Source organism: Grammomys surdaster, unplaced genomic scaffold (assembly GCF_004785775.1).
Source record: "Grammomys surdaster isolate TR1022 unplaced genomic scaffold, NIH_TR_1.0 124282, whole genome shotgun sequence".
In the NCBI taxonomy this organism is placed as follows: domain Eukaryota; kingdom Metazoa; phylum Chordata; class Mammalia; order Rodentia; family Muridae; genus Grammomys; species Grammomys surdaster.
In genome coordinates this window covers 1-27,908 of record NW_021619330.1, presented here as the reverse complement: position 1 = coordinate 27,908, position 27,908 = coordinate 1, and the positions used below count along the sequence as shown (strand labels likewise).

At 47.4% G+C, this 27,908-nt stretch overlaps 1 protein-coding gene across 1 annotated transcript; it reads right to left on the bottom strand.

The window, feature by feature from the left end:
* Positions 1 to 286: 286 nt before the first annotated feature.
* Boc (BOC cell adhesion associated, oncogene regulated) lies at positions 287 to 24,371 on the bottom strand. Its single transcript, XM_028784561.1, has 17 exons — positions 24,344 to 24,371; positions 18,905 to 19,051; positions 16,826 to 16,969; positions 15,740 to 16,033; positions 15,125 to 15,397; positions 12,265 to 12,569; positions 8,939 to 9,098; positions 8,445 to 8,555; positions 7,720 to 7,926; positions 7,195 to 7,376; positions 6,579 to 6,684; positions 6,135 to 6,257; positions 3,932 to 4,153; positions 3,045 to 3,280; positions 2,773 to 2,849; positions 1,890 to 2,080; positions 287 to 1,037 (listed from the first exon to the last, which is right to left on the bottom strand). The coding sequence occupies exons 1-17, from the start codon at positions 24,369 to 24,371 to the stop codon at positions 850 to 852; spliced, it is 2,994 nt and encodes a 997-aa protein (XP_028640394.1). The 3' UTR covers positions 287 to 849.
* Between the last annotated feature and the right edge of the window lie 3,537 nt (positions 24,372 to 27,908).

Below are 27,908 nucleotides of genomic sequence, written 5' to 3'. Positions count from 1 at the left end.
CTTCAATATGGCAGATGCTCACCTCCAGTCCAGCAAGAGAACAATGAATTTGCTTTCCGTCTGTGAATTCCTTCTTGGAGTAAACAGTTTGTAATGTCATGTTACATGAATCCAAACTCAGCGTTCATTGTTTAAAACGACAAAAAATATGAAAAACATCTGCTACTGTTTCCAGATTTTTATCACTTGATGGATTGGAAATTGTCTTGAGCAGTTCTTTTCTCCAGCTACTCAAAGACGGGACTCGCAACATCTAAAGAAAATGCTGACTCATGCATGACTAAGATGAAGGTTACAAGGAAGACTAAACATTTATTTAGAAGTTACAGTGTTTGTTTTTACAGAGATATGTTGCCACCGATTATTGATTCTGGGAGGTTGTTAATGCTCAGAGTGTTGTACACATCTGGGGCTTTTCTCATGGCATCTTGGAAACCTGTGCTGTGTCACCAAATCTGAGTGGCTTCTGGGTGGCTCCAGTCTGCAGCACTGTGGCCTTTGCTTTATCCTTTGTGCTCCTCAAGAACAGTGTGCTTAGGGTCCTTCTGCCAACTCCCCTGAGGGTTTCCTGGAGCCCCTGGTAGCTGCAGGTTCTGTGTCTATCCGTAGCCTAACCATCTATGATACTCATTTCCACTGGCCTCCAGTTACTCAGCCTCTTGTTTTCTGCCTTGTGCCAGAAAGGGGAGAATTCCATATCTCTCCAGAATTATAGAAACACATATACATTTATTTACAAGTGCATAAATATATAAATATGGCTATAATAGAAAAATAAATACCAATTTTTCTCTGTCGACAAACAAACAAACAAACAATATATAGTCTTTCTGGGATATTGGCTTAAGCCTAAATTGTGGGAGGTGGTGTTTCAAAGGACACGTGAACTGATGGGCTGGGAGAGAGACGCATCCCAAGTTCTTGTCCTGTGTAGGTTCCCAAAGAGTGCTGGGGACACCAGTCTCCTCCACCTATTTGGCAGGAGTCAGAACTGTCAACTTCTTCAACTGGTACAAGACCTAAACAGCACCGGGGACCTGTGAAGGGAAAAAAGTAGGCGACATTAAAATCTAGACTCACCAAACAGTCCTGAGCTAATCTCTACCTATAACTGGTCACACTGGCCCTGGAAGGGGAGGACCCTTACTAATCACCTGTGTTGGGACCAAAGACCTTGGACTGGACTGTAAAGCACTCAGTTTGTAGCCATCACCTATATACACATAAAACACAAAGGGAGGCCCAGTTCTCTCTAGCCAGGCGGTGTTCTACCTCACGATCCATTCCCCTTGTCCAACCAAATCTTGTTTTCATGATTGATTTGGCTCTGGATCTTTTAGAATTTCATGTCCTAGGGACAGGATCCAGGTCATCATGGCAGGGGCATGTCCACCCTGAAGCTAAGAAACACCAACTAATCCTCTGAAGTACCAAGTGCCCCAACTAAGTCCTTGTGGATTTGCTTGAGGTAGGTTTAGAGGGAGCTATGGGCAGGGGTGGCCCTTGACAAGTTCTGTGGGCATACACAGTTACAGTGGTGACATGTGTACAAGCAGGGCTCCCTGATGGCTAAGACCCACTCCCTAATTAAGGCACAACAGAGCAGGGGGTCAGAGAGGCCTCTGTGTTATGAGAGGCAGAAAAACTCTGTGAATGGCCTTGAATCTCAAATTCAGAGACCAAACAGGCTTCTTCCTTTGGAATAGTTACAGTGTTGGAGTCAGACTGACCTGGGTAGGCCTCACGGCCTTCTAGGCCTTTAGTAGCAAATGAGTGGCCATCCACCCCAACTCCCAAACACTCCCTCAAGGAAGTCCCTTGTCCTTGAAGGCATTGCAGGGTTATGGGGGACCCCATCAGACAAGTTCTCCCTGCTGCCCCTGGCTGACCTGAATGATACGGAGGGTCCCATGAAGCTTCTAGTCCTGGACCTTCAGGTGCCCTCCTCATTGCTGTCTGGCATGTGGTGACAGGTTGCTTCTGGAGGTGACAGCAATCTTGAGGTTGGAGCAGCTGGTGAGTTGAGTGATCAGGCAGCGTGTATAAGAAAGAACCTTCTTCTGAGCCAGACTTGGGACCTCTGCAATGTACAAGACCAGATGGGGTGGGTTAGGTCAAGCAGAACGGGCCTGAATTTTCACGACCTGACACCTACCATCTAAAGGTACCAGAACAGGCCCAAAGCACACACTGTTGCCCTGTGAACATTGGGGAGGTGCCACACCAAGTTCAGCCTGTGACAGTTCAGCTTTATTGTGGGAGGTGGCGAACTGGGTGTTCAGGGGCCTGTAGGCAAATCTGGTTCTACCTGAAGGGTTTTTTTTTTTTTTTTTTTTTTAAAGATTTATTTATTTTATATATGTAAGTACATTGTCGCTGTCTTCAGACACACCAGAAGAGGGCATCTGAACCCATTACAGATGGCTGTGAGCCACCATGTGGTTGCTGGGAACTGAACTCAGGACCTCTGGAAGAGCAGTCAGTGCTCTTAACCTCTGAGCCATCTCTCCAGCCCTACCTGAAGGGTTTTTGTGAGCCACTGAGTGACAGATGCTGAGAAACAACTGAAGCCCCTAAGCAGAAGAGCATCATAACTGTGCACATAGCACCTTGCCCATGGGATACCTGCCCCATCGAGCACAAATGGCAAACTTGGGGATCCCTGTATGGAATGCTGCTTGGCTCTGGGTGACACAGTTTGGACATGAGCTAAAGGGAATGGGAGGTTTGGAGACTTGAGAATAAAAGCAGGAATGGGAGGGGCCTGGTTACCTGGCAACCTGCTGGTTCTGGAGGTCATATCCATTGCTAACAATGGGCTGCCTCAGGAGGCTGTTGGTGTCTTCCTGCTGCTTGAAGAAAAGAGTGAAAAGTCAAGAGGGGAGCCCAAGGAACTTTCCAGTGCTCCCCGTTGAGCAGGATGAGCTGTGGTTGACTATAGGGAGCTCAGCCCAGCAGCTGCAGATGAACCAGGGGAATGCCCAAGAGGCAGCTCACTGTCCCTCTGTATGTGCACCTGGGACCGACACTCAGGAACCCTTTACCTGTGCAAGCTCCCCTGGGCAGTGCTGCTGAGGCTTCCTGACTGGGCAGCCCACTGTAGCAGCAGGGCAGCCCCTGCTTCCGTGCAGTCGGCTAAAACAGGCCCGTCCACTGACGCCACTGAGGTAGGGCTGTCCATTGGCCTGGTGACCTGGAAGTCCCCCCAGTGGCACCATTGTGTACTGGCAGGAGGATGACAGGAGGGTACTCCGCGGAAACCCCAGATCTGTTGTATGTTCTGGAAAAACAGAAGAGAGAGGTCTACTTAGCCTCCTACAGCTGGATAAGGCCCACAGTGTCAGAGAGACAGGCAAGGAGGTGACTGTCCAATAGCCTGAGAATACTCTTTCTAAGTCTTCCTATCATCCATTTCTTCTTTAATGTGAGAAGCATAGAAAGACAATGGGCCAATGGCTTCCCAAGCGGTGATGAGTGAAAGGGCCATTGTTTAGTAGGGGAGTCAGCTGCAGATACTGCTATTTGAAGCAGAAACTAACAGGAAAGTCAGGTTAGCCCAGGAGGAAGGGAAGGATCAAGGCTGCCCCCACTGGACAGAAGAGCAGAAAACGGGGTGAGGCAGGAGCAATATGTATATGAACATGTTTGAGAAATCACTTCAGACATTAGAAAAAGATGGAGAAAAAGATAATTACCAAGCACCAGGGGTATGAATGGACACTTGCTCTCTAGAGAGGTGAATGAGGCCGGAGGAAGGAGCCTAGCCTCAGATATTCACTGTTCTGTGGGTCCTTTGGGGCCATCTGAACCTGGTACCTTGAGCTCCCAAGGAGGTGGAGCTGGACCATCTGGCCCAACCTGGGTACTGGCCTGCTTGGTGGGCTGAGGGACGTCTCTCCCTCCTTCCCCGCTGTGCGGAGGCGTTACTCACTCTGCTTAGACCAGGCCCTCCATAGGCAGAAGGGGATGAAGGTGACGATAAGGAGGACTATAGAGCCCAGAACAACCCCGACAATCAGATAGGGCAGGTCGCTGGCCCGTGCCACCATGGCTCCAGTGCCCACCGGCCGCTCCATGGTCTCTAGGGGTGGAGGCTGTGGTGGAGGCAGAGTTAAGGGTGGAGGTCTTCCAGGCTGACCAGAAAATTTCCGAGCTGCAATTGAAGACAAAACTCACATTAGTATCTATTTTTCTGTCATTTTTGTTTTTTGTTTTTTGTTTTTTTACAACAAATAGAAAAACAAAACGCTTCGATTCCGTGGACACAGGAAATGGGGTCTAGATCCCAAGATGGTGGGGGGGATACTCAATATCCCTTATTTGAATTGTGTCCATAACTTATCAGGGACACACTGGTACCTAATGTGCAATGTGCTGTTGAGGTGTTTGTGAGCCAAAGACTGAGAGTGGACATAGGTAATCATGGTTTCTGAAAGAATAAAAATGTGTGAGAGTGGTGAACGAACTCAGGTGGAAGAACTTTCCCACAGCTTAGTCATTCCTGGGTAGATGAAGGGATTGGAAGTGCTAGGTATTCACTTGGGTTGTAATGCAGGGCCCCTGGAGACTCTGTGGGACAGAAGACAAGTGGTAAATTTGAATCAAAGGTAGAATGTTAAACCCTATGTTCCTCATTGAGGTCTGCTACTGCAGGTGAACCTGCATGGACTCTGCCACTTTCTTCTTTTAGCTGTCTGATGTTACAACCTCCCGACCCACCATCCCCCATCATCCTTCTGCCTCCTCAGATCCTGGGCATCAGATCCTCTCAGTCTGTGTAACCTCTCCTGCTTCCATGATTCCCTCTATGTCCTAAGGACTGCGGAGGCAGGAGACAGTCTGCTTTTAACGGACACTTTCAGCATCCCCAAAGATTTAGCCACTGGGAAACTCTCCCAGTCCTTTTCTCCTCCCACTCCTCATGGTCCATTTCTTTTCTCACCCTATCTATCACCATAGAGGGTAGCAGCTGCCTGGACATTGTTTCAAGTGAAAACCTCAAGCTTGCTTTATATCTTCCAACCCAGCATGCAATCGGCCCAGGTCCTGCTCACATCTCCTCAAAAGTAATGACAAAACCATTCTCTTCACTTTTGTCTCAGAGCTTTGGTTCTCTCCCCTCAGCCTGCCTGGGACCATTATTATAAAGAAGCCCAACAAGGACCTCTTCCATCTCACAGTCCCTGAAAACTGCACTACGTTCTCCTCCAGCATCCTTCAGTGACCCAGTGATGCCAGTGTTTCTGGCCTCTTCCCTGAGCTGCACTCTTCTTCTCCTCCCATCTGGAGCCACTTTTTAGGCTCAGCATGTCCTTCAGGGTATTCTCTCCTCATTCCAGCTTAGAGAGTTAGTCCAAAGACCTGAGGAGACAGATGCATTTGGGCTGTGTGCACATCTGTCCCTCCCTTCTATGGACGTGGCACCGAGGACAAGTGTATACAGTAGGTGCTCAGTGAGTCTTTGTGAAATGACTGAAAGCAAGGCATGGTGGGAGAGAGAACACAGTTACCTCAGGCACAGGGGAGTGTTGTTTTCTCTGACTCCTTTGTGATCCTATGATTAGGGCTTTAGTAATACACTACTCCATCTCATTTTGAGTATTTAAAAACCGGATACAATGATGCTCACGCACCTGAACAATGTGCACATATGAACAAGTGCACATGTGTACGTTTAATATGCTTTTGTGCAGAAAACAAAGCTGGGCTTGTAGCTATATGAAACTGTCTGAAGCAGCTTCTACCACATCATGGCTATAAAACTTTGGCCAAGGTGTAGATATAATAAGTTTCCTGAGGCTCAGATTTCCTTCCCATATTACCAGGCTACAGTTAAATTAAATAAAATCAAGCAATATAGATACCAAATGCCAAGAAATATAGAGTGCATAGAACACTTCCATCTTAAGATGAGTTCATGGATCAATTAATTCTCAAGTTCTTGAAGCCAACATGGTGGCAACCTACTCGTACTAGCACACAGCTCAAGAGAATAAGAAGGGAGGCAATTGATGAGGTCAGGGATCCTTGAAAAATCAGGGTCTTCTTGGAAGTGATACCAGTGTGAGTGGGAGGGAGACTCTGCTCCAGTCTGTGGGAATTGCTGGGACAGAAGAGGACCCTGGAAGAATCACCTTTGGTCTCGCAGATCATGACATTGCTGAACTCGCTCTCCCCTCCTTCGTTGAAGCACTGCATCTTGATGTCATAGGAAGTCTCTGGCTGCAGGTGACTGATGGAGTGCCAGTACCTATCCCCTGGGAAGGACAGTGAGAGTCACCATGGTGACCTATATATTGTTTGCTTAGCCTTGATCACACAGTCAGACAAATCTGTTTGTCTAAGCTAGTGCTGCTGACCAACACAAGAGACACATGAGGGAATTATCTGCATGGCCACCCATGTTTCTGTTGTGCCATGGTCATTAAGAAGCATGTTGAGCCTTTTAACTGGATAGCTCCATGTATCAGAAGGAACTCACTACACTGAACATAGACTCCATTTTATGATTCATGAGGCTGTGCCAACACCCAGACCTTCTTGCCAGTTAAGGAAACCCCATCAACGCATCTTCTCACCTTCCACCATGTCCTTCTTGTAATCGCTGTCATTGTCACTGTCTGTGGGTCGGTAGTAGATATAGAAGCCATGGATTGGGGTGTTGTTGTTGCTGGCAGGGATATACTACATGGAATAGAGAACAGACATGGTCACAGTGCATCAGAGAAATCGTCAAAGTAAAACCACCAGGCTGTGGAATCTCTTCCCCAGTCCAGAGTTTGAACTTCATGGAGGCCCCAGCAAACATTCCTGAATAAGTCCCTCTGGCTCTCTGAAGAAGGCTGCAGAGATCAGGCATTATTTTATTTTGCTAATGGGCCCTGGAGCTTTTAGGAGCAAGAAACAAATTGTACTTCTTCAAAGACTTTGATCCTTTCTGAGCCTCTCTAAAAGTATGAAGGGACACTGGACAAGTGTTGAGATTCCCTACAGTATCAGATGAAAAGAAGGAGGGAAAGTAAGATGCAATCGGAAAGCGGGAACCAGTTTAAAACAACAGCCAACAATAGTTCCAGCTACCATCACCCTCCCAGGACCCCCAAAGGGGCTGTCAGGTTCACTAAGTGGGAAGCCAAACTCATAGACAAGTGTGAGGAGAAACATTTCCACACTGTTGGTGGCCAGGCCACTTACCATCCACTTGAGCATAATGGTGGTCTCATTGACTGCATCAGTGAAGGTGATGTAAGGTCCTGCCACTGGCCTCTCATACACACGGCCACTATAGCCTGACACCACATAGGGTCGTGAGGGAGCACTGGGCTCACTCTCCCCTAGCATGTTCAAAGCACGGACTCGGAACTTGTAAGAAATACCTGTGAGAGAGATCCTTCTTGAGCTTGGGAAATATAGCTGATTTCCCACAATGCCCTTAAAAGCCCAGCCTAGGGATATCTGGTCAGCTTTTCCCCAAAGATGTCCACACAGGACCCATAAGAACCCTCATAGTCCTCAAGCCACACAGGAAGTGGCTCTGGACTCCTCTTTGGAGAGAGGAAGGAGGAGGAGCTGTGGGGCTGAGGCAGAGCCACAAATTCCATACCCATTAGTACTTGTGGGAAATGAAGGGAGGACTGAATTAAAAAAGACCTTCCACTGTTCCTCCTACTCCATGTGGTCCCAGGGCAGAAAGGACAAGGAAGAGGCCCAGGCTCCTACCTTTCTCCAGGCCTGTGATCTCCACAGAGAGCCTCGAGGGAGGTATGGCACTGGTGGCCAGTATCCAATCTCCCACTTTTTTTAGCTTCTTGTACTCTACTCGGAAAGACTGAATTGGGAAGCCGCCGTTTCCTCGGGGAATCCAGGTTACATACACTGAGGTCTCAGAAGCTGTGGAGATGGTGGGTCTGTCTGGAGCTTCTGGGGCTAGAATGACCATGCACAGAGGAAAGACATAGACAAACAGGGACACCATGAGATGATGCTCTGGACCAACTAGACCCGACCTGAGCCTGACAAGGCCTGTTCCTTGTCACTGATATATTTATCCTCTGTCCACTGATATATTTATCATATAAATATATGATAAATATATATATATATATACATATATATATATATATATACATATAATGTAAATATAAATATTCTCCCATCGCATGGGAGAATTCCTGGAGCTAAAAATTCCTCTTCTACTCTTCTGCAAAATTAGAGGGTAGAGAATCACTGCTCTCTGTCTGGACCCACAGACTCAGTAATTCCAGTATTTTCTCCAAAGGCTCCAATGTGTATATTTTCATTGTGGTTCACTAAAGAGATGCAGAATATGTCACTGGGACTCTTGGACCTCAGAACCCTAACCTCATTTAACCTGCAGCAACAAGCCCTCTGTGACAGTTTGTCCTGACTGCTCACTGCCTGTCCCTCACTGCTGCTGGGCTTACGGGAGAGGCGGCCATGGTCAGGCTGGCTGCTGCTCTGGAGACTGGCACCAGGGTCATCTCTCTGGATCTGCTGCTCCTTGCTGGCCACGATCTCAGGTTTGGGCCGCCGTCCTGGGTGAGAAGGATTGAGAACAAGAGAGAGAACATATAAGCCCTCCCTTACCAAAATCCTGCTTCGCCTAAGAATCTGACAAGGGCTGCAGCAAGGTAATACAAATAAGATTTCAGGATACTGAAAGTGTGGTGTAAATCCCAGCGTTGGCCAACTCTACTATTGTGTTGCTATTGGTCCCTGTGCATAGCAGGCAGGGGAGATGCCACAGAGGTTCATCACTCTTATGAAGAAAGATAGTTTAGCCCAGGCACATAAGTCTACAGAGACAGGCACTGGAGAAGGACAGAGATGAATGAAGTGAACAAGAATTTGCACCTGGCCTCACTATAACTTGTTCAGGCCTTTGGAACTCTGAACTAGGCAAAATATTTGACTTTACCTGTTCGGAAGGTGACCATGGCCGTCTGGCCCTCGCCAGCACAGTTGTAGGCTGCCATCTCCACTTCGTATAAGCTCCCAGGGTCAAGCCTTGTCAATGTGAGGCGGTGCTGGTTGGCTGGAATGCCACAAATGGTCCAGTCATCAGAGGAGTTCGTGACCTGCTGAAGAAGGTGACTGGGGTAAGGACCTGCCTCTGCTGTAGTGTCCAGGAGGCTTTCAGCCTGAGCCCAAGATGGCAGGAAGAGAGAAAAAGTACCATGGGCTAGGTTGAGGGCTGGTGGGACTGCAGAGCTCAGACTGGTTCTCCTGTTCTCTAAGGTAATGATTCCATCAAGGGAAATTTGCAAAGATAGCTAGAAAGCCAGACTGATACTGCTGGCAAGTCCCTCAAAGGCCACTCCTTCATCTCCTGCAACCTGCCCATCTAATGTTCTCTCTGTTTGCATACGGAGCCAAACCCGAGTCCTTCAGTCCATATCCTAATGAGAGACAATGACGAGAATGATGACAAAAGCTGAAGCAATGGAAAGATGGCCATAGAGTACTCACTCTCAGTGCACCATCTGCCCCCAGTCTCAGCAGTCAGTATTCACAAGCAGAGCCTTAGCCCAGAGAGATGAGAACTGCAGAGATAGTGAGCACAGAAACCCTCACTTGAGTCCAAAGAACATGCTTAGAGTGTTACCTGTTCTAGACAGAGGACTCTGGGAGTGGAAAACTCCGAGTTCAAGTTCTGACTATATAATCCCAAGCAAACTCCCACACTGGTGAGCCCTGAGCCATTCATTCTAAGATGGGGCGAAGTACAATGCCTTGGGTTACTCTGAAGTCAAATTAGATGACTTGGCACAGGTGAGGTTCCCAACAAATGAATGCCTGGCCTGTCTCCTGACGCTCTTGGCACCCTTCACCCTGTGAGATTTCTCACTTTAAAATTCTTTCCCTGTTTCTGCTCCCTGTCCTTGTTTTTGAAGCTTAAAAACAGTGTGTGTGTGAAGGATTATAAATGAACTTTTAATGGTTAGCTCTCTAAAAAAAAATATTTATGGGAGGGCTCCAGGCACCCAGAGGCAATGGTGAGAGATTATTTCCTCCCACCCACCATCTTTTAAGAAGGACTTTGTGGCCAGCTCTGAGCATCTCAGAAAGCCTGCCAGAATGGAGAGCTGAGGTTTGATTAAGAAAGCGACCAGCTGCTGGGGAAAGCTCTTATCCCTAAGCAAAGTATTCCCAAGTAGAACAAAACCTCCCATTCAAGGCAAGGGGATGGTCTGAGCTCATTAATATCGGGCTTCCAGGACTTGTTCCAAGGGGAAAGGTTTTCACAAGCTGAGAATCCCCAGTGATGCTGGAAACCCAAACACAGTAGCCTGGGTCTACAGTGGACTAGATGAAACTTGCTTTGTGCACGTGAATATCAGCCTAACTAATTCCCAATGCCCTGCAAAAGACAGAGTGTGAAAAAAAAGAAAGAAAGAAAGAAAAGTAAACCCACAACCCAATGCTGACTTCTGATTCCAACCTTCTTTCTTGGGTGACGACCATTAAGCTATGTTAGTTCCATGAGCAAGAACAGCTTTCAAGACATATTTTCTGTCTTGGCAACATTCACTTAAAAGCTCCAACTGTTCCACAGGGCCATGCCTAATGGAAGCCAGACTCAGCAGGGCCTCCGTCCTGACTGTCATTTTCCTGTACCTCCTCCTCCCTCTGCCCTCCCAGCACTGGGCTCAGACTTCCACTGGGACCCAGAAATGAAAATAAGAAATGCAAGGGTAATTAGTCACTGTCACACACACTGGGAGGGGGAACGAAACATCAGCTTGGTATTTCCGGATTACCCCAGTGCGGTCTTTGCCTGCTTGCCTGTAGTAGGAGGTAGCTTCAGGGCCACCTATTGGCCTGAAAAATATTATTCTTACTATCACACTGGTTTCTGTCTCTTGAGTACCATATTTGGCCTTCCCTGATCTTTGTCTACAACTCACAGAGAAGTGTCTAGTTACACAAGAAAATAAGCCCTGCCCTAGAACACAGGCTAAACAAGGCTGTTTCTTTTCAGAAAGCCATTCACACCTTTAGCTGGTCCTGGGGGTGGGATGGAGGAGGGAACTGTGGTCTCCCCATGCCTACATGGGAAACTATATGAAGATACAGGATGCTGCTCTGCCTCTGGTACTTTCTGACCACCTGAGGTCGCTGGGAACTTCTTTGGTTCCCAGGTCTTCTGGAAGAGCAAGACACAGTAAAGGCCAGACTATGAGAGGCCAGTGGTGTTTGTAGCAGGCACCTGGGTTGTGCAGAGCTAGAACATTCCACTGTGTGAGGGGAGTCCTGTTTTCTTGTTTGCTTTTGGAGTAGGAAAAGGTGGGTAAATATTTTTAGTTCCATTTCACATTTCCATATTTTCTACCAAGTGCACAAAGCATTTTTATAAGCAAGAGTAATGCAAACACACATAAGCACCGCATTTAGAATAGGTTGCTGGCATTAAATTTTTTAATCCACTTTAAGACCAGTACTTTTCTACTCTCTGGCGGTATTGGAAAGAAACAGCGCGAATAGTGGTGAACAGAAGTGTTTTGTGAGGAATCTCTTCTCATCATTCTTGTGCAGCTTTGAGGAGAGTGGCAGATGAAAGGCCCTGGTCCACCTCACCAAACAGTGGTCAGGACCGTGGGACGGGCACAGCTCTGTGTCTGCATCCTGTCATAGTCTAAAAGGCTCTCCTGATAGCTCCTACAACCCTTGGACAGGGTCCCTCTGTTGAGGGAAAAATAGCTAGGGTCTCAACAATATGATGTCAGGAGCTCTGGTTAAACAGAGCTACCACAGCATCTGAGAATCGGAGGGCACTTTACAGCCCACAGGGAGAACACTTGTTCCTAAATACTTGTTTTCCTGGCTGGAGAGACCTGTTTGTCCTGCTAAAGTTCTCACAGGGCTTAAGAGAGACCTTGCTTTGGTTGGAAAACAAATTCAAATAGTGTCATCAAAATATGATGGGGGAGTGGGGAGGGTAGCCATAGTAATGGAGGGGGGGTGAGTTATCTCTGGACTTTGAGTTGGCACAAACATCCAGGTAAGACTACACAAAGGTTACACCTGAGGGCTCATGCAGAGCTTCTGCCTGGGCCTGTGAGAGATCACCTACCCGTATTACCGCTAGCTTTCCAAGCGGTGGTAGGGAGGAGCATTTGAGGAAAGGAAGGGCATGGCCGTGGAGCATACTGGGCCCTGGCTTCAGGCAAGCAGACAGAGCAACTCGATTCTGCTTCACTAAGAAGCTTGCAGGGAGGGAGAGGCACAGTGCCACGGTCATACCTTACGATGCTTCACTACGTAGTACAGTATGGGTGCCCGGCTGTTGCCCTCATGGCGAGGCCTCCACACCAGCTCGTACGAATCCGTCTTGGAGGTCCGGGGTGAGCTGAGGATGATAGGCGCCTCAGCAGGGGCTCCCTGCTCTTCTCCCAGGCACGTCAGGGAAGTAGGCTGTACTGACGTGGGCGGCTTAACAAGCCCCGGTTGTTCCCGAAGCATCTGGTCAGGTCTGCTGGGTCTGGAGGGTGGCATGGGAGGTGTGGCAGCAATCGGCTTAGTGTTCCTCCCAGGTCTCAGGGTTGTGTCTGAGGACCAAGCAGGAAAGAGAAGGGAAGGGGGAAGGTGTTAGTGGCCCTGATCACCTGCCAGGGAGAAAACAGAATAAAATCAGAGAAGACCTGAGACCACCATGAGCCCAATCTGTGACACACAACCAGGCTCTGAAGAAGAGACGGCTGGTGCCCTCATCCTGCCAGATGGGAAAGGAGGCCTTTGCATGATACTGAGGTTTATATTTAAATTTTTATTGCATTTTATTCAGTGTGTTTGTGTGTGTGTGTGTGGTGTGTGCCTTCCACAGTGTGAGTGTGGGTGTCCTGGGGCACAGCAGGAAGCACTTTCACCTGCTGAAGCATCTCATTGGCACTGATGTGATGGTTTAAAAACCAAATGTCCCCCCCTAGACATTGTCCCCTGATTGGTCCCCAGCTGCTAGTGCAATTTGGGGTGGGGGGAGAGGAAGTAGGCCACAGGGGCATAGTTTTGAATGTTATCTTTCCCTTCGGTCTCCTCTTCCCCATTTTCTATCTGCTATATAGTTCCTGTCACAGAAACTGCCATGAAGTTCTCCTTCACTATGGGCCCAGACTCAGTGGAGCTACAGCTCTGCCCTGAAACCTCTGAATTCAAGAACCAAAGCAAGATTCCTTCCCTTCAAGCTGTTTTCTCCTTTGAAGTTATTTTATTTGTGCTGGAAAAAGTGACGAGCCCAGAAAATTGGCACCAGGGAAGTGTGACGGATGCTGTAAGTAAATCTGTCATGCGGTTCTGCTGCCTTCAGGGCTGATTTATAGGAGGGGGTGGTTTAGAATGGATTTGAGTGCTAAAGGATCTGCAGAGTACTGTCGGCAGAACATGATGAGGTTCGGGGGAGCTCAGAAGAACAGGATGCTGATAAGGATGACAGGGAGGATATACTTGGGACTTATGGAAGAACAGGAACTCTGCTAGGAATCGGACTAGAAGTCACGCAAGTGACACTGGGACAAAGACTGTGGAAAGCTATGTTTGAAAGTGTCGGATTAACTAGAAGAAATCTCAAGGTCATCTAGCACGGAGGCCACTGCATGATTAATGCCAGCTGATTTTACAAGGCCTGTAGAGAGAATTAGGAACAAGGAGAAATAGGAAAACAATTTGAAAAATATGCATTGGACCAAAGAGGTTTGTTAAAGTCATCAGAGTCATGAATAAGAAGCCACATACTTTGCACTGAGACAGTACGAAATATGTCTTGAGGACTTGTCAGGAAATGGTTGGACTTCACTTGGGCCAGCCTTAAGGGTATAAAAGTTTTAAATCATTTGAAAGACTTTGCTTTGGGACGAGAACTCTGGGACAACCTGTTCACACAGGGTCCCTTAGGGAAGCATTTCTTCTTCATGCAGCCATCTGGGCATTCGTGGGACACTGGGTGGTAGGTGTGATCCAAATGGGATAGACTTGGGGAAAGAAAGGACTTCTGTGGCACCCACACGGTACCAGCTGTGTAGCCATGCAGAATTCAAGAGCTGTGAGGTCCCAGATTTGAAAGAAAAACCCGAGAGGCCAGGCAATGCATAGCAGGATCACAGTCCCTACGGAGAGCCCTTAAGACAGCCAAGCATGCAGCTGTGGGGTGCAGTGGAGTCCCAAGATGTTTAGCGATACCCTCAAACATAGAATGCTTGCAAAACAAAGCAACAAGCAGCGTATGGAGGCTACCCAAGAGAGAGGTCACGTGGGCTGCAAACAGCGAGATTGCACAGTCAGGCTACCCATGACTGCTGAGGCCCACATCCAGGTTCCCCTAGATACTAGATATGAAGCTACATGACTTAGGGCTTGTTTGCCCTGCTGTGTTTTGGTCTTGCCTTCTTCCTGTCTCTCATTTCTATGCCATTCTATCTTGTTGGAATGGGTATGTTTACTCTGTGCTACTGTGCTGAAAACATACAATAACTGATCTTTTATTTTGTAGTGGCTCATAGCAAAGAGTTTACCTTGAGTCTCAGAGGAGACTTTGAACTTGGGCTTCTTTACGTTCCTTAAGATTTTTTTAAAAGAAATCTCTGTGCATGTATGTGTATGGATTTATGTGCATTTTTTGAGTACAGGACCCTCTGGAGGCCAGAAGATGGAGCCAGAGCCCTTGAACTAGAGCTCCAGGCAGTTGTCAGCCACCTGATGTTGGTTCTGGTAACTGAACTCTGGTCCTCCAGTTGACAAAGGGTGGACTTGAGATAAAGACACGTCCTTTTACCTTGAAACTTTAACACTGACACACAGTGAGTCCGCTGAGGTGACTAGAGACATGAATTCAATGGGGACTGGTCTCTGAGAATCTAGAAGCCAAGAGCAGCATGGTAACATTCCATCCACGGACTTTTCCAGCCTCAGTCTCAGCCCTACTGACCTCCCTCACAATAGGACATTGGCATCTGATAATGAGGGCACTAAACTGTCTGGTCCATTGTAGTTTTTCTCTCAAATTCCTTCTATGGTTTCATCTTTATAGGAGGACCCATCTCAGTAGAGAGGGTATTTCTCATGTTTTGTATTCTCTACCTCACCTGATGATCTCTGGGCTACTTGTTCTCACCTGGCCGGGCTGTCCTCAGTTGGACCACAGCGTGGGCACTGCCGACTGCATTCTCAGCCATGCACTGGTACACGCCTTCGTCCTCAGGCCCGACGCTGACCACCCGAAGCGCCCTGCGAGACAGCCGGAGGCGCTGGCTGGAGGTGAGGGGCACGGCATTCCTCAGCCATAGCACAGAGGGTGGGGGGTTTCCTCGAACCTCACAGGTGAGCTTTGCACTCTGGCCCCATGGGATCACCAGCTGGGACAGCTCCATGGTGACCTCAGGGGGCTCTGTGGAGAAAACAGATCAGAATGAGGAAGGCTGCATTTCTCCATCTCCAGGACCACACAGGCTAGATGAGACGCTGCCTCAGACTGGCTTCCTCCTCTCTGGCTGTTGGGTTCTTCCTATGGGAAGAGTGGGGGGAGTGGATGTCTAGGTGACCAAGACTACATCAAAATCCAGGACCTAAGTCCTGGGTTCTAAGACTCTCTGTCTCCCCAGAGCGCTTCCTTATTTATCAGCTCCATAGACTATGACATATAACCCTCTCTGAGCTAGATTATGTTTCTAGAAGGTCCAGGAAGATCAGTGGGGAGGTTAAAGAGGATGAGGTCCATAGAGATGCTCACCAAACACCTGGACATTGTAGAGAATGACAGCTGCCCCGGGATCCCCAACCCCATTGCTGGCCATACAGTGGTAGGTGCCCGAGTCCTCTTCGCTTGTAGTGTCAATAAGCAAGTTACTCAGCAGGAAGCGAGTCTTGTTGTAGGCAGCAATGCTGGACCCATCCTTGGCCCACGTGACTCGAGGTGGCGGGATTCCACTGGCCACACACTCCAGTATGAGACTCTGGCCTTTGGTGACAATGACAGTCTGGGCTTCCAGTGGGTAGATGATGCGGGCAGCCTCAGCGGTGGACCCTGGAGTGGGGACAAGGGATACACAGAATAAGATGTGGACTTCTTCCAGCCTGTCGCTGATGGCCCAGCTCCAGAAGGGCTCCAGAGAACATGGACCTGAGATGAAGCAATCCATCTGAGCTCACAGCATAGCCAACGCAATGCCACTTGTCAGGAGCAAGGTCTTCCTCCTGCACAGACTGTAACTTAAGTCTCTTCACTACAAGTGCTTACAGAGAGATGAGGGGGCTGAGACAGAATCGTCTGAATGGCACGGGCAGTTATTTCCTGCTTGACTTCAGGCAGGGCGCTCTGAGCCTGAGGTCAAACTGAGACATCAGGATCCGCTAGGTCCCTAGAGTTCAGCATCCGAGGGAGTGTGTCCCTTACAGTGTGAGGAACCCACTAAGCCAAGCAGGAGCCACTGGTGAAAAGTTATAAATTTCTTACAAAGTCTCCAAACACAAATCAGTGGTTCTTTCTGGTTATCTTTCTCACAGCTGGGCAGAAAGTGCACAGAACGGCTGACAGGCAGTTACTCTCTCCAGCGTGCTGCCATCCCAGGGTCCCCACAGTGCCTGCTTCAGGATCCACTTTGTCCCCTCCTTCTTGCAAAGTATCATGGAGCAAACGGGCAAAAGGAGTTGCCCTCCACAGTGATGAGCTATGGTGGCAATCAAGGCCGGGATGCTGTCCCCGCTCTACCTCCAGTCTCACAGACCCTGTGTCCCCAGATCCTCTCTCACTCTCCGGCTTCGCTGGACCTTATCCACAATAAATACCCCATAATCAACAAGTGAACCCGGTCCTTACGGCGCACACGCAGCCTGTCACTGGAGCCGGAGGTTTTCACTTCCTGGGTCACTGGGTTGTAGGCGGCACACTTGTACATGCCCTCATCCTCCTGGCTGGCATTGACAATTTGGAGATTCCCCGACGGCATGATCAGGTAGTTGTCTGTGGAGACAGTAGGGGAGAAGCAAGATGAGGTGAGTTTGAGCCCAGAATTGTACAGTCTGATACTCCCCTAGAGATAAGAGGTCCAAGAGAGAACCAAAGAAAGCCTGAAATGTTGCTCTCCACAGAAAACTTAGTACTGTGTGGACAGAGCGCCAGAGTAAGGAAGTGACTAACTACAGGCTCCTGGCTGCTTGGCTGACTGCCTCTGAGTTAGTGCTTGTCTGAAGCTCATCTCACTCTCAAGGGGGCTAGGTAGAGAGGATGCAGGCTTAGGGTCAACCTGGGCTTGAGCTCTAGGTCTACAGGATAAGGCGTGATCCTGAGACGTTAGCAGCCCCCTTAGATCCATTTATAAAAAGGCAGAATGTCTGCTGCTAAAACGCTCTTAAGATTGAGCCTCGGGGGCTGGAGAGGTGGCTAAGCGGTTAAGAGCACTGACTGCTCATCCAGAGGTCCTGGGTTCAATTCCCGGCAACCACATGGTGGCTCATAACCATCTGTAATGGCATCTGATGCCCTCTTTTGGTGTGTCTGAAGACAGCTATAGTGTACTCATATACATAAAATGAATAAAGAATTAATAATAAAAAAGATTGAGTCTTGTGCCATGTAAGTGGGGAAGAGGTGAGTTTATCTAACTGACTTAGCATTTCCTACCTATCTGCATAACAGTCCCCAGTCTAAGCCACCATACTAGTGAAATCCTTCTACTGAAGAGGAGTACCCTTACCCCTAGCCATTGCCCTGTCTGTGACAGCCACTGAAACACCATATTGTTCATCGCTGGCCTGGCAGGCTTTGTCTGCTCCTAGTCCAAGAGTGTTGTGGGTAGATGGGTGGGGCTGAAGCATGTGTTCAGGTTTGTTTGGCAGGAGGCAGACTCAAAACTTCTGGACAGCCAAGCAACAGGGGTGGCCCTCAGTTTCCTGGCAGGCAGGGCACTGGCCTCTAGTCAGCTCTAAGCTCTGTCCTGGTGGTCCCTCCTGGGACTCGGGGTGTCACCAAGCTTGGTGCCTGCCTGCTGCTGGGCCACCCAGGTGTGAGCTTCTTAGGCAACTGCCAGATGGAGAGAGTGTTGTCCCGCTGCTGCCAAGCCTCTGCCGGGCAAGGATGAGAGTTCCCGTCCTCTCTTATCTCTTCTCTGCTATTTCTGAGTGGTTGGACCAGGGTGCTTACGTTTCAAAAGCAGCTTTCTGTCTTTTCTGAGTTTCTTCCCCCTCCCCTAAGATTTCCAACATGACATATATTCTTTTCATAAGCAAAAAAAAACCAAAAAAACAAAAAAACAGCATATATACTATGGAAAGTATGCATTTTGAGTTACACGGCCAGGGCAAGTTAGGTTCACTTGGCCTTATGTGTAAGTTTGTTGTGATGTGAGCTGACTTCATTTTAATGGACATACACCTCCTTGTTGGCACTGTGAACCACTGTGACCTCTCCTAGGCCAGCCACCATGCCCACTATGGTCTGAGCAGGAAGCTGTGAGAGCCGAGATTACCACAGTACCCAGGAAATAGGAGAGCTGCGCAGTCTCAGCAAAAGACTGCTTTGCCGTGTGGGGGAAGACCCTTTCCTACCAGGGAAGGCAGAAGCTCTGGGGTTCTGGGCTTGTCAGGCAGTCTTTCTCTACATGCCCTGTGATGGGGGCTCGACCAGGGAGCATCAGGAAACAGCCATGTGCTGAGCATTTGGCGACGCCCTCCAGGGCCCCACAAGATGAGTTAAGCCTCCATGACAGGACAGAGGAACTCCATCATGGAAACTGCCCCCTTAGGATCTTTGAGAGCCAAATGTCAGAGTACAGGACAGCTGGCTAGCCTGAGGTTGGGGCTGTCAACATTATCATGAGGACTCAGGGAGGTAGCAACAGCTAACACAAATGAAAGCAGTCAGAAGCCAGCTCTCCTGAGCTTCCTGCTTATTCCTTACCTCTAGAGGCCTCCAGCCACTCCTGTTTGACACTGTACCGGACCTGGGCTTTTGGGTGGCTCTCAGGCAGGTGGCAGGCAATGACGGCTGTGTTTCCCTCGTCTACTTCAATCACATGCTGTACATCTAACTTAAAGTCCTGGAGATCTATGAAGAGAAAGGAAGGTTCCTCTTAGACCTGGATGGAGAATGTCAGTGTGGTATCCCAAGTGGGTTCCTGTTAGGAGTCACAGTAAATGGCTTCAGCATTTGGTCTGGTCCATAAGAGGATGCTGAGACAGTTCTCAGTGTCTGGAGATAGAGACAGGTTTATAAGGATGATCTGCACAATCCTCATCACCAGATGGAGTTCAACTTGAGGTGTTTGTAGACATAAGTTTGGGGAGACATAGAGAACCCTGCTAGAAGGTGTCCAGAACAGTTTCTTCTGTGACACTGAGCCCTAAGAGTGAGATGGTCCAAAACGGCTGTACTAGATACATGTCATAGTCAAGGCACAAAGGTCCAAGCACACCTGTCAGAAGGTTCTATAAATGGAGACTGAAGAGAGATGAAAAGAAATCCTCATGTTTTTCTCCAGTTCCATCAAGAACAGCCTCCCAGGTTCTTCTCATACAGCCACAGAAGGTGAAAAGTGACACAGTTACCAACCTTGATCATAGCCAAAAGATGCCGCCCAGGGCCTCCTGTCTCTAATGACTACTCCTCCCTTTGGGTGATAGGTGGGACTCTGTGGATGCCAAGTGTGGCATGTCCATGTAAGGGGCAGTATGACGTGGTTTCCTGACTCTGGAACAGAGCCAGCAGGGCATGAGCCTCCATGAATGTTGATGGTTGCTGTGGACATAAGGCTTGTTTGTATAACAGTCTACATATTTTCATGTTCTTCCTCCAAGGAATGTCCCCTCTGCCAAAGTTAATGACTATAATAATCAGAGACAGCACGAGTCTGGGAGGTGAAGGCCTGTCTCAGTGTCTTAGTAGAATGCTGTGACCTTCAGGGCAGCCCTTAAGACTGTGGAAAAGAATGCTGAAAATGTGAGTTCAAAAATATATAATTTCGCCAGGCAATGGTGGCACACGCCTTTAATCCCAGCACTTGGGAGGCCGAGGCAGGCGGATTTCTGAGTTCAAGAGTTCGAGGCTAGCCTGGTCTACAGAGTGAGTTCCAGGACAGCCGGGAAGACACAGAGAAACCCTGTTTCAAAAAACAAAAAACAAAAAAATTTAAAAATTTAAAAATTTAAAAAAATAAAATTTTATATATATATATTTTTTTTTCTGAACAATGCAAAATATGAGAATGCAATATTAATTGTATAAGGAGCTTCACAGATCTAAAGGAACAGAGGCATCTGTGCTATGATTCAGCTTGTCAGAAAGATACTAAGGAAGAAGATAAAGAGATTTAGGGAGTGGCAATTACAGGCAAGATCCCACCCAGCTAAATTTATTGTTTGTGCTTACAAAGGCTGGTAGATTCACGAGTTCAAGATCAGCCTGAAACAGAGCTAATTTAGGACCAGGAGTAGTCAGAATAGGAATTTCAGAGTTGGGTCCCACCCAGCTACCTTATTGTCTGTGCTTGTGCTTGCTGTTTTTTGTTTGTTTGTTTTCTTTTTTGTTTTTTGTTTTTGTTTTTCTAAGAATCAAGGGACTGGGGTCATGGAAAGCTGATACATGAAATAATCAAAAAGGAACCTGGGTTAAAGACTGAACTGATATGTAAAATAAAAGACTGGGCTTTTGGTCTGCAAGAAATGAGCTATCAAGAGAGTTTTTAGAACAGCAAGATAAAGCTGTTTCGAGCAGAGAGCTCCCTGGAGATTTCCAGAGAGAGCAGAACAGAGAGGGGTAATCTGAAAGCTGTCTCGAGCAGAACATAGGCTGTCAGCTTGGACCCATGATTTGCCTTCCAGTCATACGTTATGCCACTCACAAACACCCCTTGTCTCAGACCCCATCTCCAAGCCAAAGCTTGTCCTTGGCAGGTGGATACCTAATGATTTTCCTAGATGACAAGGGATCTCCAAGGACTTCCCAGTTGGTACCTCACTGTGGAATCTGAGAGGAGCTGAGGGTCCAGACATAGGCTTCAGCATTCTCTGGCATCCTGCAAATGTTTCTTCTGTGTCAGCTTTGTGAGATAACTAAGTCTAAAAAGGGAGAGGATGAAGACCTATCTAGAGCAGGGGCAGGATGTTTCCTAAACAATCCATGTGTCTAAAAAATAAATTTCTTTGCACGGGCCAAATCACTGATGCTGTTAAAAAGCTGGGTCATTTCTACAACAAAACTACATTCTGGACAGGAGACATGGTTTTCAGGATTGTAGCTGCATCTATTTTAAGAGAAGGAATAAAGCTAATAGAATACAAAGAAAGAGCCAAAGATATTTTACTCTTTTCAGTGTGGTGCTGAGGAAGCCATGGAGGCCCACTCTCAAAGTACAGACCATTCCAAATGTTGCTTAGTCTCCAAGCCTTGGGCTTCCTGCAATTGTACTGCAAGATTCTACCTGTCTGCAATGTTGTTTCCATGGGCCACTCAGAAAAGGTAAGCAGAGTAGGCAGAAATAAGGTTCCTCACAAACTATGAGAAAGAATTACCCAAAATAAACTAGAGTCATCACAGGGGAACCTGGTAGTCAAGTCACCAAGGAAGGTCAAGGAAGCTTTCTACTTAATGGGACCTTCTAGAAGTTGTAAGTCAGGCCACAGTAGAGAAGAAAGCCCACTGCTTTTTTATGAAAAGATTATTGTCCCTTTCATTTCAGTGTTAAACTGTTGGCTTACTAAGGACAGGGCCAAGACTTGTTCATATGTATCCTCTAAGACTAACTTGGGTCTTGGCCCACAATGACAGTATACGTTCAATGACTTAATATCATGAAAACTAAGCTTCACAAGTTGGATGCCCATTTACTCGGCCTATGAACCTAAATTAAACCTTAAAAAGTTTGGTTTATGTTATGAGCTCAAGGACAAGGTCCTAACACAAATGTTTCATGAACATTTAACTAAAGCATGACCAAGGGCAGTTATTTTGGAAAAAGAATGGTAACTGGGAGGTCAGAAGATGGCATCTTATCCCCTTGAGCTGGAGTTATAGACAACTGTGAGCTATTTTTCAGGTTATACAGGTGCTGGGAATTGAACCCAGGTCCTCTGGAAGAACAACCATCACTCTTAACTGCTGAGCCATCTTAAATCTTTAGCAACATGTAAATAAAGGATCCTACATTTTCATTTTGTGCTGGGGTCTATAAATTATGTAGCCCTGATCTGGCGAAGCCTCTTAGGACAGTGAATGAGTTTTACTCTGAGAGGAAGAAGAAGAACTCTAGGAAAGGTGGTGCCTAGGCCCATGTTCCAGCTGAACACAGGTAATGCCACTCCTTTAAAAAACATTTCACTGAAAATATGCAAGGGCCCTAATCCTCCTTCAGGGTAGGGCACCCTGTACCTGCCAAGTCAGGAAGCTCCCCACAAAGTGAGCTATGAGCAACTGCACTTCAGAAGCATCTGGAAAATTTCCTCAGGCACTGAGAAACATTTTCCTCCATGGTCTAATAAATCTAAAGCTACCCCACCAAGAATTGGTCCCCCCCCACCAACACCCACGTCTTCTTTCTTTACATCATTCCAAGGAAAACTGCCCCAAGCAACAATATACTTAAACCTAGCAGTTCATTTTGAAGAAAGATGTGAACAACCGAAAGGAGCTTGGCACCAGAAAGCCACCTCCATTATAATGTCCCCAGGCTCCTGCCCACTACAACCGAAGCTCATCTGGGCACGAAGTATGTGCTCCACCAGGCACCTATCCACCCCTAAGTGCTAGAACACTGGGTCCTCCTTACGCCCCCTCCTGGCTCTCACTACACCCTCTGACAACTGCTAGAGCAGAAACAGAAGGCCGAGTATTCAGGGAGGCATGAAGCTGGGCGCTGGTCAGCCATGCAACCCAACTCTCCCTTTGTTCTGATGCCAACATGTGCACAACAGCCTGTGTGGGAAGGACCCTGGACACCCCTTCTGGGTGCTCCACTCCTCACAAGGGCTGACTGGCAGGCAAGTCTTCTTGGCTTCAAAACAAATAAGCAGCAGTTTGGTCTTTGTTGCTGTCCCTTCCGTGTGCCTCCTAAACTTAAGTCATAGCTGCCACTTTCATCCCTCCCAGTTTGGCAGCTGCACTAAGAATTCACTAAGGGATCAAAGGTGGAGTCAGGAAGTGATGATGTAAAAATCAGGCCCCCTCTTCCTTGTGTTTCTGTCCAGGAAGGAGGCCAGAGTTGGAAGAGACTCCGTGATCAATAACACAACAGTCTATTACTAGCAGACAGATGCAGAGGCATGCCTCATATGAAGGGGAGCAAGCAGCCTGTTCTCAGGCCAAGGTTCTGCAGAGAAGTTTCCTGACCTTCAACAAGGCCTCACTGGAAAGAAGGGGCAGGCCTTCAGTTCCAAATGGGGTTAACAGGCCTCTGTTGGTGGAAAGGCGGCTCAAGTTTCATGGGAAATGGCTTGATAGGACACACACCTGTCCTTGCCTGTTATCTGTGCTTGAGAAATGTGTTTCAGGAATGTTTTTTCAGCTTTAATCTTTTACCTTCCCTCGCCTCCTCCTTCTGTATTCTGTCTCTTGGCTGATTCTTCCAGCTACTTCATTATTGCCCAGTAGACCCATTCATTTCTCAGGTCTCCCTAGGTCTTTGAGGTCACATCTAAGGTTACTAACATTCCTTACTATCACAGTACTTTCTGAGAAAGCTTATCGTATTCTGAGCTCTATACAGTCCTGCCTGGTAGCTTCTCCTGAAAAGCCCAGATTTCAACGGGAAGCTGCATATTCTAACATGTTAATTCTGTAAGACGCCTAGCTGCACTGTCTACAGACATCTGTCTAAATGCTCACAGTGTGATGTGTTCTACACTTCCTCTTTCCACTTAAGAGGAAGGTCAGGCCCAAATTCTCTTGGCCATGGGAAAACCAGAAAACATATGAGAGATATTTATAAGCACTTCCTACCTAGCGTATGAGAAAACACATATGGGCACAGTTGATCTTGAGTTTATTTGAACTTTTCAACTACTTTCTAGTCCTCCTCATTCTGCCCTTAATCAGAAGCTCTTAATAAGAAGTAGAACAAACTAGGTGGTGGTGGCATATGTCTTTAACCCCAGCACTCAGGAGGCAGAGGCAGAGGCAGGCAGATCTCTGTGAGTTCAAGGCCTAGCTTTGTCTACAGAGCAATCTCTAAGACGGCCAGGGCTACACGGAGAAACCCTCTCTCACAAAACCAAAATATTATCATCATCATCATAATAATAATAATAACAATAACAATGATTAGAATTGTGAATTAAATTACAATACTTGGAGGAATATGCCTATGTATTCTCAATACAAACTGTCAAATCCTAACTGAAGACTTACCTCTTCCCAAAAACTTACTCTGTAACATGTCTAGTTACAGAGTGTGTCTAGGGTCTCAGCTCCAAGTTCCTAGCATAATCCAAACCCCCACTTTTCAAAGGATTTTTCACTCAGCCTTTTCCCAGGTGGTAAATCAAAGAAAGCTCTTTGTGTTCAGGCAGGAAAGATGGCACCTTTGCTGGATGCTGTAGGAGTCACTGACACCCCCATCTCCACGCAGGCGTTTATCACACACAGTCACGTCCCATATTCCCGCTGTGTTCTCAGAGATCAGGGACAAGCCTGCACTTATCTGCTGAGGTTTGGCTGGGATCCACCAGATTGTGGGCACTGCATCAGGCTCACTTGGCAAAGCTGCTGGGCTGGTGAGCAGCCCCAGAGCCACGGGCAAATTTCTGGGCTTACTGTTGTCAATTCTATTCCCCAATTCTCATGGCCTCCGAGCCTCAACTTGCCCCTGTGGTGGCTTGTTGTGTCTATGCTGAGGCTGCAGAGCTTGGGAAGAGCCTGTGCTGATGGCGCCACTATTCAGTGACGCAATGACCCCCGTGGTCATGGTCGTTTTCTGTACTTCAGCCACTTTGGAGGATGGCCCGTGGACAAGGAAGTAGAGATTCTGAGTGCTTTCTCTGGCTGATTCCCTGATTCACAGATTCATAAAAGGACTTAGGTGTGGCAGCAAAGACAGCAGAGGGGCCATGGCATTGTCTCCGTAAGTGGCCTCTGGCAGTATTGGGCTTTCCTGAGCTCTAAACTGTTCCTTCTATGTACAGAGAGTCACACATTCACTCAACCCTTCAGACATCTAAGATACATACAATAGCTTAGCTACACCCATGAATTATCCTTGAAGAAAAGTAACTTGCAAATGGAAAACCACAAAAGCCACCTGCTAAGGACAGGGGAGCAAGTAAAGCTTCAGCTGATGGCGCTCCTGAGCTCAGGGCGCCTGGCACCTGGAGAGGGACTGGGGCTATGGCTTGAGCAGGCCTCTCAGAAGCTGAGCATCTGAGGAAGTGACTAAGTGCTTACCAGTGGGTAGCCAAGGCACACAGACCACTAAAGCCAAACTCCACTGTAACTCACAGGGCTGGCCCAAACCAGTGTTTCCTAAGGCGGACATTTAGTACAGTTCCATCCCTTCAAGCCTCATGGATGCCTCCACTCAGTTATTCTGGTACTCAGAGTTACACAAATCCCTGCATAAAATGCAAAGGAAATAAGATAGGTCCCGGACAGTTGGGGCTTCTGATCTAACCGATGAGATAGGTAAGGTCAACATAAGGTAGAAGACAGTCCTGTATCAGAGTGGTGGCCCCAGCATGGTCCTCAGCTCCTCCACCAACAGTCTAAGGCAGGCTGCCACAAGCTGCTTGCAATTTGAGGAGGGAACTGTAGATGCCAGCTTTGTGTCTTGCTTGGCAGGCCAGGACAGTGGATAAATACAGTTGCTCTCTTTAGGATTTTTCCCCCCCTGCCAATCCAATTGTACAAATAATTTTGGCTCCAAACAAAACTCTTTCCTGACAGCCATGGATGACATGAAATTTCTTAAACACACTTTCTGATGAAAGCATGGCATGCTATGGTGTCTTTTATTTAAATAAAAACCAGTTTCTATGGGTGGGTGTGGGGGGGGAAGATTTTGCATCTGCCAAACAGATTAGTTGTCAAATCTTTTTGTTGTTGTTGTTGTTTTTGATTTTCCCCCCTCAGTTGAGGTGTGGTTTCCCACATTTGAAAGGTAGAAAGGCTAAGAATGGAGGAAAGATGAAAGACAGCAGAGGGCAGGAAGTAAAGGCAGAAAAAGAAAAACCATTAGTTAAGAGAGAAAACTGTAGCTGAAAAGAGAGAAGGCATAAAGAGGCAGGCATGTGAGGGGAAGGAAAGAAAAAAAAGAATCTATTTTGCAATGTTATTAAATGATTTGCAACAAACTGGCTTAAGGCTTCAGGAATTTTTTTTTTTTTTGGCTTGAACCAATTAAAAAATATTTTTAAAAGACATAAGAGAACATGAAATGTGATTAGTCCTCAAAGAAGAGTCAAAGATGGAGCCCCGTCTCCACCGAGTCTGGCAGCCAGATGCACAGAGAGATGTCTGCAGCCATGCTCATTTGTTGAGCTGCAATGTCTCTGTGAGGTAGTGCTGGCCCACAGAGCTGCAGTTTCTTTTGGACTCGATGAGAGTTTGGAAAAAAATACATTGAAGTAAGAGAGAGGAGAAAAAGATTTACTTGCCAACAACCCACATCACAAATACTTCTCTGATCATCCAAATATAAATATAAATACAAACTCAGCAATGGGAAAATTCATGTAAATCCTGGTGGTCTGGACTCATCAGAGGCAAAGCTGGATCCCAGCATGGTCTTTGACAGGGCTGGTGGCCAGCACGGAGAGAGAGGAGAGAGAAAACAGGAGCCAAGCAGCTCCGAAGGGAACAGAGATCTTGAGCACGGCCCTTGTAAACAGAATTCCAGGTTGGAGAGACAGGACCACTATCCTGGGGACAGAGGGGTTCATGTGTCCCTTCTTTCTTCCGACACATTTGTGGGGGCACATGCACACACACGATGTCACACGGTGACAGCTCTCATGAGTCATCTCCCATCAGATTGTAGGATCTGGTGGTTGAATACAAGTGCCAGGCCTGCATGCAAGAGAGGCTGCCCACTGAGCCATCTTGCCAGCTCTCTGTTTTGTTTAATATTTCTAATACTTTTGACTTCCATCAGTTTTTTTTCTAAAAGTTCTTCTGTATTATCAACCTGTTTTTACAAATTCCTTCTTTACTCTTTCTATTTATGTTACCCCCCCTCATACACCCCCACATTGTGAAATTAGGATTAGCCAAAATTAGTACAAATGCGTTCATCCCATTCAAGGGGAAACACAGAAAACACAGGAAGGTTCAGCTATAAACACGGACAAAACAGGAAGTCATAGGAAACAATGTCATCAGGACAAAACTGCAAAAAGAATGGATTGCTCACCTCACACGTAAAAACACCTCAAAGGGAAAACCGCTCCAAGCTCAGGTATTAGCTCATGTTGTAGTAAAGTGTACTAGTTTCTGTTGTTGCTTTCCTAAAGGGCCGGTTCACTTGGTTAACTGAGAGTATGTTGTCATGGTTTCAATATGCTTGGCCCAGGGACTGTCACTATTTATTTAGAGGGGTGGCCTTGTTGAATAGGTGTGTCACTGTGGGCATGGGTTTTAAGACCCTCATCCTAGCTGGCTGGAAGTCAGTCTTCCACTAGCAGCCTTCAGATGAAGATGTAGAACTCTTAGTTCTGTCTGAACCATGCCTTAAGAAGGTGGGAGTGGTGATAAAGATTCCTGGGGAGTCTTGAACACAGAATGAGCAAGCTGAAGGGGTGGGATGAGAATGGAAAGGAGACTACAGGGCAGAGGCAGGGCTATGCTGGGTGGGGCTTGAGCCTGTGACCCCTGAAGTCACTGTGTACTTTTAAGCACAGAGAATCAGTCGCTGGAAATAAAGCACCATCTTCTTTCTTTCTTCCTCCTTCCCTCCCTCCCTCCCTCCCTCCCTCCCTCCCTC